The sequence below is a fragment of the Microcaecilia unicolor genome, chromosome 8, assembly GCF_901765095.1.
Source record: "Microcaecilia unicolor chromosome 8, aMicUni1.1, whole genome shotgun sequence".
NCBI classification, from domain to species: domain Eukaryota; kingdom Metazoa; phylum Chordata; class Amphibia; order Gymnophiona; family Siphonopidae; genus Microcaecilia; species Microcaecilia unicolor.
The window spans coordinates 143512169-143527805 of record NC_044038.1 but is presented as its reverse complement, the minus strand read 5'-3'; the positions used below and the strand labels follow the sequence as shown (position 1 = coordinate 143527805).

Sequence of the window (15637 nt, the reverse complement as noted above, 5' to 3'; positions counted from 1 at the left end):
TAGTTGATTGATTAGCTTCTGTCTCTTCTTTCAGATATCATGGGAGGATGTGAAGAATGAAATGGTGGGAGAGAATGGACTTGCACCTGAGGCTGCAGATCAGATAGGAGCATACGTTCGTCTTAATGGTGTGTATCAGCTGAGCTGGGGATAGTAAAGTAAGAGGGTATCTAAAAGGTCAAAATTAGCCTAAAGATGACACTCTGTACCTTTGACAGGGTGCTATATAGCACTGTATTCTTCCATGGAGAAAAGTTCATTTTTGTAGAACATGGGAGCTGCTGATTTTGTGTTACTTTGTCCCCCTGTTTGGTTCTGTTGGGGACTGCTTGCTATGCAAAGCTCTGTGATGAGTGCTGGGGGTAGGGTGAAGGAGGATGTTATAATTAGAGGGTATTTGTGATCTTTGTTTGTGAAAATGAGCTACTTCTCCTATCAGGGCTATATGGAAACACAGTACACCCAGAGAGGAACATTCAGCCTTGGTAGACTCTGTGTCAAATTGGTAAAACTGGCTGGCAAGTGTTGCTGCAAGGTCTATGTCATCCTTGAATTGCAGCTTAGCTATCAGATTGTGTCTGTCTCTGCACTAACCTTCAAAGTGTCACATTGTCTTTGCCACATTTAAGGCCAGTGGGTTGGCCTTAAATGTGGCAAAGACTCAGGTTTTGTGGCTGGCGCGGTCTGATGAGAAGTGCCATTTTTCTGGTTTTCAGTTTGATTCTGTTATATTATTCCTGTGTTGACCTCGGTTCGTAGTCTGAGGGTAAGTTTGGATACTACCTTGTCCTTTAAGCAGCAGTTTGTTGCGGTGGTTGAGGCTGTGTTTTTAAGCTATATTTGGTATCTAGACTCAAGAATTTTCTCTCTGGAGAGAACTTTTGCACCGTGCTGCAGAGTCGTGTGTTACCACATTTTGAATACTGCAATGCCCTCTTTTCGGTCTTCTGTATACAACATTGCAGGCTTTGCAAGTAGCACAGAACTCTGCAGCCCGGGTGTTAGCAGAATGGAGCACATAACACACCATCGTGTGCCATAATTTTATTGTTGGGTTTCAAGGCGTTACATGATGACGCTCCATTGGCTTTAGTTCAGGGCTTGCAGGTGTATTGTCTTAGGAGGGTTTTGAGGTCCCAGGTTTGTTAGATGTTCCTTTGTTTCATCAGGTTCGCGCTCATGCTTTTTTTGTTGTTGGTCCTAGCTTGTGGAATGCTCTTCCTCCTGCAGTGCATCAGATTTCTTCATTACCTTTTTTAAACAATTTCAGTCATTAAAGCCTGTTGATATTTTACTAATATTTCAAGCAGGGAACTTATCTTGCCAAGGGCTCAATGGAGCCGCCCATTTCGCTATTTCAGGTTTCTTCAGGAGCAAGTTCCCAGCATGCACGTTCCACTTAATGCGGCATTTACCTACAAAACAGAGAATAAAGGAAAAATATTAATCAACTAAGAAAACATCCAAGTATGTGGGCAGAGTACTTTAAAATCTCCCCCTCCCTTTGCTGTAACCCACCAATATGGAAAGTCAATACCAGAGATCCCCTAGTAGTCAAAAAAGATGTTAAATGCATAGCTTCCCAAAGAGGTATATTTCACTAAAAACAAAATCACAACACATTTACAAGTAGCAAAATGTTCCCAAGTCTATCCTAACAATGGCTTATGGACTGTTGTTTTAGGAAATTATCTAAATCTTTTTTAAAACCTTCTATGATCACTGCTTTTACCACAATCTCTGGCAACGAATTCTAGAGTTTAATTGCTCATTAAGTAAAGAAAAGTTTTCTCTGATTTGTTTTAAATTTACTACTTAGTAGCTTCATTGCGTGCCCCCTAGTCCTAGTATTTTTGGAAAGAGTAAACTAGTGATTCATGTCTACCCGTTACACTCCACTCAGTATTTTATAGACTTCTATTATCTCTCCTCATCCATCTCTTCTCTAAGCTGAAGAGCCCTAGCCACTTTAGCCTTTTCTTATAGGAAAGTCATCCCATCCCCTTTGTCATTTTGTCACCCTTGATATCACCAACTAAAATTAATTTAAAGTTTTGAAGTCACCTCAGTAAGGCCAAAACACAGCCCCTCCACTGCTAAGCACTAAGCTCAAACTTGTGTAAAAATACACTCAGAACCTTACTCTACCATAACAGCACTAACTCCCAGGACTCGAAGAGAAACAATATTATCTGTGAAAAGGCAGCACTGTAAATATTACACCAGACCCTAAAACCCTAATACACTAATGAGAAAACAGAACAAACGAGACTGCTACAGATCTCTACACAAAAACTACATGCTAACAGAATAACGCTCCTTGCTCGCATGTGCAAAACACAGACAGACTATGTACAAATATGAATCATGGAACCACAGACCAGTAATAGAAATATGATGGCAAAAAACTGAATTGGAAACCCCAAGGAGTCAGACTCTGCATATACAACAATACTAGAGAAACAAAAATGGAAATGCAAGATATCAGAGATGCATATTTCCCCCAAAGCTGACATGTTCCAACTGATAAATTCAAAATAATATTTTTCTAACTTTGTAGTCTGAGCATTTTATTTTTCCACTCAATTTGGTCTGTGCCTCTTCTGCTTTTCGTCGGTCTCCTGTCCATTTGATATTTCTTCTATCTCCATGTCTGCCAGACTGCCATCCATCTTCTCTCTGCATCCCTATCTGTCCTATCCAGCATCTCACCTCTGTGTCCCTGTTCAGCATTTGCCCTCTTAGTATCCCTATCTACCCTTTTTCCAGCATTGCCCTGTGCCCCTTTTTCTGTTCATACTGCATGCTCACCATCTCTTGTCTGTGCCTTCTCCCTCCCCTCTCTTTTCCCTTCCTCCCACACCCCAGGCCCAGTATTTCTCCCTCTCTATCCCCTGCCCCACCCCTAACACTCTCTCTCCATCTATGGGTCCAACATCTCTCCTTCTCTGCTCCACTCCCAATCTGTTTGCTTTTATGACCACCGCTGCACACTCAGCAGAAGATTTCAAACATATTGTTCATGATGACTTCTAAATCCTTTTCCTCGGTGGTGACTCTTAAAGTAGAAACTATAGCATAGTATAGCTACAAATCTTCACAATGTGCATCACTTCGCTCTTGTCCACATTAAATTTCTCCTATCATTTGGACACCTGGAGGGGCATAATCGAATGGGGCGCCCAAGTTTTCCTGAGGACGTCTTCGCAGGACGTCCCGGCGAAGAGGCAGGGAAACCCGTATTCTCGACTGGGTAGACGTCCATGGCAGCCCCCACCAACTGGAAGAAAAGTCTCACAGGAGGTCCCGCACGTGGTGCACACCCACCGCGCATGCGCGGCCGTCTTCCCACCCCTGCGCGACCGCTCCCGCTCAGTTTCTGTTTTTCCGCGCTGTCGAGAGACAGAGTTTCGTTCCTCTCCTTGTCAGCCCTGGAAAACCGTTTCGCGGCCTTGTCCGCTATTTCTTGTGTACACGCGTTCGCGTTACTGTTTCTCGTGTTTAAAAAAAAAAAAAGTATAGAAGTCTCCCTTTCCGTCGAGTGTGTTTTCTCCCTTTACTTTCGCCGTCGTCGTGGCCTTGTTTCCTTTGTTGTTGTGGCCTTTTTACCGTTACCATCGACGGTTTGACCTCGCCGACGCGATTTTTCCGTCGATGTCCTCGAAGGTCTCGAGCAGATTTAAAAAGTGTGGTCGGTGCGGCCGGCAAATCTTGCAGTCCGATACTCACGCTTGGTGCCTTCAGTGCCTTGGGCCGGAGCATAATTCCAAAGCATGCACCTTGTGTCTCGACTTGAAAAAGCGGATGCAGGTGGCGAGGCAAGTTCTTTGGGACTCTCTTTTTGGAACTTGTGCCAGCCCGTCGGCGGCATCGGTACCGGTGTCGATGACTTCGGCGCCGAGCATGGCATCGACCCCAGGAGTACAGGTTCCCTTGGCCCGATGACCTGCCAGTGATGGGTGTGGTGAACGGCCGAGTGGGCAACCCACCTCGGCTGGTCCCGCCGCCCAGGGCCATCGGGACCGAACCCTGTCAGACCCGACCCCGAGGAGGTGCGGGTACTCCACCTCCTCCTCGTCCGCGCCGATGACGGACATCGGAAGAAGCTTGCCAAGAAGCACCGTCATCGGTCGCCCCCGGTGCATGGGACCAGAAGCTCAGGGGCATCGAGAGACTCGGCCCCTGAAAAGCGTCAACGCCGGGAGGAGCACTCCCCCTCCATTGAAGAGGTGTCTATGTGCAGGTCGTCGGACACCCCGGTACCGTTTCCTGGACCCAGGCAGCTTCGGGCACTGACGCCTACACCGGGCCCCCAGCCTCTCCCGACAGTGGCCTTGGACGAGTGTCTTCGAGCCATCCTCCCGGGTATTCTGGAGGGGCTGCTGCGCCAGTCTCTACCAGCGCAGGGGGTGCTTGCGCCCTCGGCACCGTTGATGGAAGCGCCGGCTGGCTCTGGCCCTGTGATGCAGCCGTCGACACCGGTACCGCTTGCGTCACCGGTCTCGACCGCCACTCAGGTGGAATCCCCATCGACGTCGATGGAGGGAGCTTTGTCCCCGCTGGTGCGGGAGTCCACCTCTCAGCACCATCATCGAGGACGTGGTTCCTCTGGGTCAAGACGGGCCCGGTTGTGGACTGAGTCCAGAGAGCTCATGTCCGACACCGAGGAGGAGGCCTCGTGGGGGGAGGAGGAGGATCCCAGATATTTTTCCTCTGAGGAGTCTGCTGGTCTTCCCTCTGACCCCACGCCTTCACCGGAGAGGAAGCTCTCGCCTCCAGAGAGCCTCTCCTTTGCCTCCTTTGTCCTGGACATGTCTATGAGCATTCCCTTCCCAATGGTCACCGTGGATGAGCCAAGGGCTAAGATGCTCGAGGTCCTCAACTATCCATCACCACCTAGAGAGTCTTCCACGGTACCGTTGCACAATGTCCTGAAGGAGACGCTACTTCGGAACTGGTTGAAGCCCCTATCTAATCCCACCATCCCCAAGGAAGCAGAGTCCCAGTATAGAGTCCACACTGACCCGGAGTTGATGCGGCCCCAGTTGCCACATGACTCAGCGGTCGTGGACTCTGCTCTCAAGAGGGCCAAGAATTCGAGGGATACCGCCTCGGCGCCCCCGGGGCAGGAGTCTCACACTCTGGACTCGTTTGGGAGGAAGGCCTATCATTCTTCCGTGCTCGTGACCAAGATCCAATCATACCAGCTCTACACGAGCATCCACATGCGGAACAATGTGCGGCAACTGGCGGACCTGGTTGACAAGCTCCCGCCGGAGCAGGCCAGGAGGTGGTCAGGCAGCTGAAGGCGTGTCGCAAATTCCTGTCCAGGGGTATTTATGACTCTTGTGATGTGGCATCCAGAGCTGCTGCCCAGGGTATAGTGATGCGCAGACTCTCCTGGCTGCGTGCCTCTGACCTGGACAACCGGACTCAGCAGCGCCTGGCGGATGTTCCTTGCCGGGGGGGGGGGGGGGATAATATTTTCGGCGAGAATGTCGAGCAGTTGGTTGAGCAACTATAACTGCGGGAAACCGCTCTCGACAATCTCTCCCACCGGGCACCTTCAGCATCCACCTCCACAGGTGGACGTTTTTCCCAGGCCTGGCGGTCTGCACCCTATGCCTACAGCAAGCGTAGGTACAACCAGCCGGCCCGAAGGCCTTCTCAGGCACAGGGCCAGCCCCAGCACGCTCGTTCCCGTCAACAGCATGCACCCAAGCAGACCCCTCGGAGGCAGGAGCTCTTCGGTCCATGCAGTTCACTATTCAACTTCTGGAGCTGCTGGGGTTTGTAATAAATTACCCGAAGTCCCATCTCCAGCAAGTCCAATCTCTCGAATTCATAGGAGCTCTGCTGAATTCACAGACGGCTCATGCCTATCTTCCTGAGGTGAGGGCTCAAAACCTCCCAGGCCAGAACGTCCCAGCAGATCACAGCTTGGCAGATGTTGAGACTCCTGGGCCTTCACATGAAATCAGCTCAATGGACCCTAGCTTCCCAGTGGTGTCAGGCGACCGGGAATCTAGAAGATGCCATCCGCCTGCCCATCAGTTGTCGCAATTCGCTGCGCTGGTTGACGATTCGGACCAATTTGAACTTGGGACGCTCGTTTCAAATTCCTCAGCTGCAAAAAGTGCTGACGATGGATGCATCTCTTCTGGGGTGGGGGGCCCATGTCGATGGGGTGTGGTCCCTCCAGGAAGCAGGTCTTCAGATCAATCTCCTGGAGCTCCGAGCGGTCTGGAACGCGTTGAAGGCTTTCAGAGATCGGCTGTCCTTCCAAATTATCCAAATCCGGACAGACAATCAGGTTGCAATGTACTACATCAACAAGCAGGGGGGCACCGGATCTCGCCCCCTGTGTCAGGAGGCCGTCAGGATGTGGCGCTGGGCATGCCAGCACAGCATGCTTCTCCAAGCCACGTACCTGGCAGGCGTAAACATCAGTCTGGCCGACAGGTTGAGCAGACTCATGCAACCGCACGAGTGGTCGCTCCATTCCAGGGTGGTACGCAAGATCTTCCGAGAGTGGGGCACTCCCTCGGTGGACCTTTTCGCCTCCCAGACCAATCACAAGCTGCCTCAGTTCTGTTCCAGGCTACAGGCACATGGCAGACTAGCATCAGATGCCTTTCTCCTACATTGGTGGAAGGGCCTCCTGTATGCGTATCCTCCCATACCTTTGGTGGGGAAGACCTTATTGAAGCTCAAGCAAGACCGCGGCACCATGATTCTGATCGCGCCCTTTTGGCCCCGTCAGATCTGGTTCCCTCTTCTTCTGGAGTTATCTTCCGAAGAACCGTGGAGATTGGAGTGTTTTCCAAGCCTCATCTCGCAGAACGAGGGAGCGCTTCTGCACCCCAACCTTCAGTCTCTGGCTTTCACGGCCTGGATGTTGAGGGCGTAGATTTTACTTCCTTGGGTCTCTCCGAGGGTGTCTCTCGCGTCTTGCTTGCTTCCAGGAAGGATTCCACTAAGAAGAGTTACTTTTTTAAGTGGAGGAGGTTTGTCGTTTGGTGTGAGGGCAAGGCCCTAGAACCTCGCTCTTGTCCTGCACAGACCCTACTTGAATACCTTCTACACTTATCGGAGTCTGGTCTCAAGACCAACTCAGTAAGGAACCACCTTAGTGCAATTAGTGCTTACCATCATCGTGTAGAGGGTAAGCCCATCTCTGGACAGCCTTTAGTCGTTCGATTCATTAGAGGTTTGCTTTTGTCAAAGCCCCCTGTCAAGCCTCCTACAGTGTCTTGGGATCTCAACGTTGTCCTCACTCAGCTGATGAAACCTCCTTTTGAGCCACTGAACTCCTGCCATCTGAAGTACTTGACCTGGAAGGTCATTTTCTTGGTGGCAGTTACTTCAGCTCATGGAGTCAGTAAGCTTCAAGCCCTGGTAGCTCATGCTTCTTATACAAAATTCCATCATAACAGAGTAGTCCTCCGCACTCACCCTAAGTTCCTGCCAAAGGTGGTGTCGGAGTTACATCTTAACCAGTCAATTGTCTTGCCAACATTCTTTCCCCGGCTTCATACCCGCCTTGCTGAACGTCAGTTGCACACATTGGACTGCAAAAGAGCATTGGCCTTCTACCTGGAGCGGAAACAGCCCCACAGACAGTCCGCCCAATTGTTTATTTCTTTTGACCCCAATAGGAAGGGGGTCGCTGTCGGGAAACGCACCATCTCCAATTGGCTAGCAGATTGCATTTCCTTCACTTACGCCCAGGCTGGGCTGACTCTTGAGGGTCATGTCACGGCTCATAGTGTTAGAGCCATGGCAGCGTCAGTGGCCCACTTGAAGTCAGCCACTATTGAAGACATTTGCAAGGCTGCGACGTGGTCATCAGTCCACACATTCACATCACATTACTGCCTCCAGCAGGATACCCGACGCGACAGTCGGTTTGGGCAGTCGGTGCTGCAGAATCTGTTCGGGGTTTGAATCCAACTCCACCCTCCTGGGCCCGGTTTTATTCTGTTCAGGCTGCACTCCCAGTTAGTTGTTCTTCGTAGGTCAATTTTTGTTTTGTCCTCGCCGTTGCAAGGCCCAATTGACCCTGTTTGTTGTTTTGAGTGAGCCTGGGAGCTAGGGATACCCCAGTCGTGAGAATAAGCAGCCTACTTGTCCTCGGAGAAAGCGAATGATACATACCTGTAGCAGGTGTTCTCCAAGGACAGCAGGCTGATTGTTCTCACCATCCCTCCCTCCTCCCCTTTGGAGTTGCGTTTTTCTCATTCCTTTGCTTCTCATTTAACTGAGCGGGAGCGGTCGCGCACGGGCAGGAAGACAGCCGTGCATGCGCGGTGGGCGTGCCCCACGTGCAGGACCTCCCACGAGACTTTTCTTACGGTTGGTGGGGGCTGCCGTGGACATCTACCCAGTTGTGAGAACAATCAACCTGCTGTCCTCGGAGAACACCTGCTTCAGGTATGTATCATTCGCTTTATCGAAACAAGATGGGCGTCCATCTTTCGTTTCAATAATACGGTCGAGGATGCCCAAATCTCAACATTTAGGTCGACCATAGAGATGGTCGTCCTTAGAGAAGGTCGTCCCCGGTTTTCAGCGATAATGGAAACCGAGGACGCCCATCTCAGAAATGACCAAATCCAAGCCATTTGATCGTTGGAGGAGCCAGCATTTGTAGTGCACTGGTCCCTCTCACATGCCAGGACACCAACCGCACTTCTGTGGACTTCAGAAATTGCTCCCAGGTGCATAGTTCCCTTACCTTGGGTGCTGAACCCCCCAAAACCCACTACCCACAACTGTACAACACTACCATAGGCCTAAGGGGTGATGGGGGGCACCTACATGTGGGTACAGTGGGTTTGTGGTAGGTTTTGAAAGGCTCACATTTACCACCACAAATGTAACAGGTAGGGGGTGATGGGCCTGGGTCCGCCTTCCTGAAGTGCACTGCACCCACTAAAACTGCTCCAGGGACCTGCATACTGCTGTCGGAGCTGGGTATAACATTTGAGGCTGGCATAGAGGCTGGCAAAAAATATTTTTAAAGTTTTTATTTTTTTTTTTTAGGGTGGGAGGGTGTTAGTGACCACTGGGGGAGTCAGGGGAGGTCATCCCCGATTCCTTCCGGTGGTCATCTGGTCAGTTCGGGCACCTTTTTGAGGCTTGGTCGCAAAAAAAATGGACCAAGTAAAGTTGGCCAAGTGCTCGTCAGGGACGCCCTTCTTTTTTCCATTATCGGCCAAGGATGCCCATGTGTTAAGCACGCCCCAGTCCCGCCTTCGCTATGCTTCCGACACGCCCCCATGAACTTTGGTCATCCCTGCGATGGAAGGCAGTTGAGGACGCCCAAAATCGGCTTTCGATTATGCCGATTTGGGCGACCCTGGGAGAAGGATGCCCATCTTGCGATTTGTGTCGAAAGATGGGCGCCCTTCTCTTTCGAAAATAAGCCTGCTAGTCAGCCAGCCTCCCAAGGACCCCCTGCAGTTTCACAACTTTGAATAGCTTCATGTCATCTGCAAATCTGATCACCTCATTCATCGTCCCCTTTTCCAGATCATTTTTAAATTTGTGGTACTCCACTTTTCACTTTCCTCCATTGACAGAATTGGTTATTTAACCCTATTCTCTGTTTTCTTTTTTTGTTGTTGTTGTTGTTGATGTTGTTAAGTCTTTTATTTGTCCAAAGTTACAAATAGCAACAGCAAAACATCATACAAACAAGAAGGGAAGTGTCAAGCACTCCAAAGCTATAACAAGCAAGGGCAGCCCAAAGCAATATGCCACCTGAGGCAGGGATGAGATGCTGCGGCCATCCGGCCATAGTCTGGCATCTCCCCCTTCCCTCCTCAACCCTCTTCCCGCATTTACCTTCTTTTTTTTCTTTTCAAAAAGGCAGCAGTGGCAGCAATTCCCTCTTCACTGTACTGCATCCCGCCTCTGAGGAAACAGGAAGTTACATTAAGAGGCGGGCTGCAGTATGGAGAAGAGGCCAGGAAATACCACTCCATGGAGAGTGCCGCCTGAGGCCCTTGCCTCAGTTGGCCTAATGGTAGTGCCACCACTGATAACAAGTGATCTGATGCATACAGAAGTGAAAACAGTGATCAACGTATAGAGCAAACGACACAGAAGAGGACTTCATAGTATTGAGAACATTTTTGAGGAACTTCTTACCCCCAACATCCACCTACACTTCTATTTTCCCCCATCACTGATGGGCAAAAAAGTAGAAATTGCAATGGAACTCATGAGTAGTAGATACCAAGCAATGCAATGCAAATGTATTGGCTATCTTTTAAACAGTTCCCAATCCACAACCGAATATTGCCTCCTATCCCATGTTTTTTTTTTTTTTATTCTCTCAGTAGTCTCTCATGAGGGACTTTTGTCAAAACCTTTCTGAAAATCAAGATATACTACATCAACTGACTCACTTTTATCCACATGTGTATTCACACCTCCCAAAAATGTAGCAAATTGGTAGGCAAGATTTCCCTTGGGATCAGAGTCAACATGGATTCGGCCATTAAACCATATTTATCCATGTGTTCAGTAATTGTGCACTTTATAATACTTTCTACCATTTTGCCCAGCACTATAGTTTTCTGGATCACCCCTGGAACCCTTACTTGTTGTTACAGTGACCATCTTCCAATCTTCAGGTACCATGGACAATTTATGTTTAAACATTATTATTGAAAAATAAATGAAACGCATATCAACAACATAACTGTGTTTTTTTATACAAAATTTGTTTTGAACTTCCAACACCTGAAGAATCCCAATCCCCCTTACCCCACTCACTCCTAGACGACTCAGAAGGCCTATACTCTTATGAACCTCCGAGCTCAACACAAAGAAACAATTCCAAAATTCCCCCAGTCCTACCCCCCCCCCCAACTGAACACCACCCCCCATTTTGCTCTTTAATACCGCTCTTTACCACAGACATGGTATAGTCCAATAATCACAGCAAGTATTATAAGGTATTAATGATCAAACCACAATCTTTTGGGTACAGATTGAAGGTATGTCTCCCACACCTGGAGGAATCATTTCTGTCTCTTGGGAAATCCTTTAGCATCTGTGGCCTCCCCTGTGCCACTGCTGCTATTCAGTCCCTCACCTACCATGTACGAAGTTTGGCAGCTCCTGGGCTGTAGAAGGGCTATATCAATCTTGTGGTGGTGTTGTAAATGTTGTAGAATTTTTGTTCGCTTAATAGGTGAGTTTACTCCCCCTACATTCCATGTTACAATTTTCACAGTAGATCCCCCAGGTTAGGACTATCACATTTAACATAACTCATTTGTAACCCCAGGGGTTGCTGTCCCAGCCTGCGGCCTCCCTCCTGTATAATGAAAAGAAAGCCCTCCCCAACCTCTGCCCTTTCTAAAATTAGGAAGTCTAGTCACATCTGTCCACAGAAATGCGCTGGTCTGTCTACCTTAAACCCCTCCCCCACAAACTCATCTCCTGAGCCCTGCAGTCCCACCAAAGGAACTATCACATTTAACACCTCCCCTTTTTTATTCTCCCCTATTGCAAGATTTCAACAAGAATGACACGCCGAAAGTCTCCTCCTCCTCCTTCTCCTTTCTATAAACTCAAAACCCAAACAGACCTTGCTTACAAATGCAATTACATTTCCCAGAAATCTCAGAAACGAACATTGTGCAGGAGAGAAAACTCAATCCTATGACACATTCTTCTAACAGACAGATTTGAGAAAATACACACTATTTGTAACATCATTTTGGGAAGCTCGCCAGGTGCCCTTGGCCTGGATTGGCCGCTGTCATGGACAGGATGCTGGGCTCGATGGACCCTTGGTCTTTTCCCAGTGTGGCATTACTTATGTACCCCCCCCCCCCCCCCCCCCACTGAAAACATCCACTTTAACCACTGTTACTTGTGAACCTGCTTAGTCCATTGCCTCTGCTGTACTCATTAAGATGTATCCCTCAATAATGCTGATACAAGGCTCGTCAATGAGAAGAAGAGATTATAAACACATAAGGAAGGGGGGGAAACAATGCTGATAACCACAAATCAGCCACCTAGACACACCCTCCCCCCCCCCCCCCCCCCCCCCCCCCCCCAAAAAAAAAGGTTAATCAATAGTCAACATGCCAAAACTAGACCACTCTCCCATTCCTAGCTGGTCATCTGCGTCCAATGTCAGTAAAAAAAAAAAAAAAATTAGTTTTTGACCACAGCATCACCGACTCGACACCCAGTAACCCAGCAGTGACCCAAACTCGGCGTGTTCATCATCTCCAACAGATTCTGATATCTTCCAGCGACCAGGTTTCCCCAGAAGTAAAATCTTCATTTGTCCCTCCTGAAATGCTGATTCCAGGAATCTCAAAAGCTTCATTTCTTTGTCCAGTCTCACTTTATAATCCAAGGTATGATAGCCAAATAAAAAGGTAAAGGCAACTGCCAGCCAGTTTTCATCCATTCACTGGCTTAAATGGTCCTTCCCCTCCTTCAATGCAAGCCATAAACTCCTGGGCCTCAATCACAGTATGAAAAATGTGGTTGGCACCATTGTGGGTCACTCACAGCATAGCCAGATATATGAGTGAAGCGAACCTTGGCAGCAAACAGGGACGAACGGATTGGGCAAAGGTCTTCCGTTAAGTAATCTTGAAAGCATAGAATACGCTTAATCTCATATGTCAAAACTTTCCCCAAGCTCACTGCTTGCATTATGGCGTTCTTATGAGCAAAATAGAGTACCTCTAAAATGACCACACTCAATCTGGTAGAAGTAGTTTGCTTAGGGCCCACTCTGTGTGTCCTCTCCACTCTTGGGGGCCCATAACATTCTGGGAGGTGCAGTTCACGTTTTAGCCACAGTTCAAGGAACCCAATCAATTCTGTATCTGCTGTTGATTCGGGTAGCCCGACAGATGTAAATTATTTTGTCTGGACCTATTCTCTAGGTCTTCCACTCTCTCTTGCAGCGTTGTTACACACTGCCTTGTGACTGGAGTTCTTCCGCCATCGATACCCGATCTTCCAAAGCTCCATTCCTTGCCTGAAAACCTGTGCAGTCTTTTGAGAGCTCTTCCAATTGTGCCTGCATCCACTCCAGCTTGGATGCAATCGGACATAACCTCTTTTCCAACACCTCCTCCAATACTGATGTCATTTCCGTTGTCACCTGTGCCACCCAGGCCGAGGATATGGATTTTGTCAGCGGGCTAGCAGGTGCCGCCATTTTGTCTTCCCCTGCTCTGCTGCATAGCCATTCTTTGGCAGCAAATCTCCCCGTCATAGCACCTTCCAAGACCACAGTTGCTGTTCCGGATGGTCTACCTCTGCTCACAAGTCCACTACCCCAGTCGAGGGAACTAATGTTATTTTAAAATCAGGGTTTTCCTGAAGGGGAGCTGGAGGAGCGCTCTTCAGCAACTTCCCGCGGTCATGGCGTCACATGATCCCCATGGACAATTTTAATGACAGGTTACAGATTACCAATAGTAGATCCACAGTTTCATTTTTTTAGTTTTTCAGTACCCTGGGTTGTATTCCATCCAGTTGATTTGAGTTATTACATCTTCCAGGTTCACCAAGATTTCTTTCAGTTTTTCCATATCATCACTCTTAAATACCGTTTCTGACACAGGTATCTTCCTTACACTCTCCTCAGTAAAGATGGAATAAAAGACTTAATTTACTGTCTCTGCTATGGCATTGTCCTCCTTGAGTGCTCCTTTAACTCCTCAATGATCTAATGGTCCAACTGACACTTAGGCTTTCTGCTTCTAATGTACCTGAAAATATTTTTGCTATGAGTTTTTGACTCTGCATCATGCTTCATTTATGCATTTAGTCTTAAAGAGCAAAACAGGTATGTGCTATGTCTCCTGGTTTCTACAGGTGGCATATCTCTGATTGAACAACTGCTGCAAGACCCCCGACTGTCCCAGAACAAGTTGGCCTTAGAAGGGCTGGAGGACATAAAGATGCTGTTTCGGTACCTGAGACTCTTTGGTGTGACAGATAATGTAAGAGTCCAGGGCTGAGAATGAGTGTGTTTTGCGACTATGGTCTTATCAATCAGGTGCCCTAGGTCCTGCGGTTAACCGTTTTCCATTCTGCAGGTTTTCATTGACCTGAGTCTGGCTCGTGGATTGGATTATTACACTGGAGTGATTTATGAGGCTGTCCTGCTCCCGAACCAGGGAGAGATGCAGTTTCAGCAGCAGAATGACCATGCTGAGGAATTGCTCAATGTGGGCAGTGTGGCTGGAGGAGGACGCTATGATGAGCTAGTCGGAATGTTTGATGCCAAAGATAGAAAGGTGCCATGTGTGGGACTCAGTATTGGAATTGAGCGAATATTTGCTGTCATGGAACAGAAAGCTGAGGCAAGTTCTTTTCCTTTTGTTTTTTTTCATTTATTAACTTTGCAATATCAAGCAAAAATCAGTCTGCAACTTACAGGCAATTTGCTAGCAATAACCATGACAAACATGTCCCAACCCCCCTCCCCCCCCAACGAGAAACAACTGAGATAGCCTAGACACTGAAGATCAGATAGGTTACAGCCTGTTGAGTATTCTGATATAACCCTCACTGTTTGTCTTCACCATCTTTACTATTAGTTTGGTTCCTCCAGTTTTGATAAATGACAAAGCTGACCTGTTTGAATTGCTGTCAGCTTTGTCATCTGGTACACAATCCATTTTGCAAAACACTAGTGCCATCCAGGGTGTAGTTTGTTGTTTCCAGTTACTGACTGTAAAAAGGCTAGTCGTCACCTTGTGAAGCTCCTTCTTTACTCCAACAGGTTTAACATGTAGTTAACACTATTCAGCCTTAGCTGGGTAGTTCACCTTGAGGATCGGTTGGTAAATTCTTCTGGCATTTCACTGACTTCTTTATTCATGCTCTTCAAAGTTGAGAGGCTTGTAACACAAGTAAAAAGAGAGCTAGTAGACATGGAGGGGCATAATTGAACGAAAACGTCTATCGCCATGGGCGTTTATCTCCGAGAACGGGTCCGTGAAGGGGCGGACCGAACCGTATTTTAGAAAAAAATAGACGCCCATGTTTTATTCGACAATTTGTGAGCTGGGCGTTTTTGTTTTCAGTGATAATGGAAAATGAAAGCGCCCAGCTCAAAAACGAATAAATCCAAGGCATTTGTTTGTGGGAGGGGCCAGGATTCGTAGTGCACTGGTCCCCCTCACATGCCAGGACACCAACCGGGCACCCTAGGGGGCACTTTTACAAAAACCAAAAAAAAGGTAAAAGAGCTCCCAGGTGCATAGCATCCTTCCCTTGTGTGTTGAGCCCCCCAAATCCCCCTCAAAACCCACTGCCCACAAGTCTACACCATTACTATAGCCCTAAGGGGTGAAGGGGGGCACCTACATGTGGGTACAGTGGTTTTGGGGGGGTTGGACGACTAAGCATTAAGCAGCACAATTGTAACAGATGGGGGGGGGTGGGCCTGGGTCCACCTGCCTGAAGTCCACTGCACCCCCTAACAACTGCTCCAGGGACCTGCATACTGCTGCCAGGGAGGTGGGTATGACATTTGAGGGTGAAAATAAAAAGTTGTGAAACATTATTGTTTGTGGTGGGAGGGGGTTAGTGACCACTGGGGGAGTCAGGGGAGGTCATCCCCGATTCTCTC

General features: G+C 48.3%; 1 protein-coding gene across 3 annotated transcripts in view; it reads left to right on the top strand.

Moving 5' to 3' along the window:
• Positions 1–15637, top strand: part of LOC115476275 (histidine--tRNA ligase, cytoplasmic-like) — a 95867-nt gene that overhangs the window by 67486 nt on the left and 12744 nt on the right. For all 3 annotated transcript variants that reach the window (XM_030212563.1, XM_030212562.1, XM_030212561.1), the window contains 3 exons: positions 35–128; positions 13873–14000; positions 14097–14363. In XM_030212563.1, the coding sequence (XP_030068423.1) occupies positions 35–128; positions 13873–14000; positions 14097–14363 (489 nt within the window). The remainder of the gene's footprint in view (positions 1–34; positions 129–13872; positions 14001–14096; positions 14364–15637) is intronic.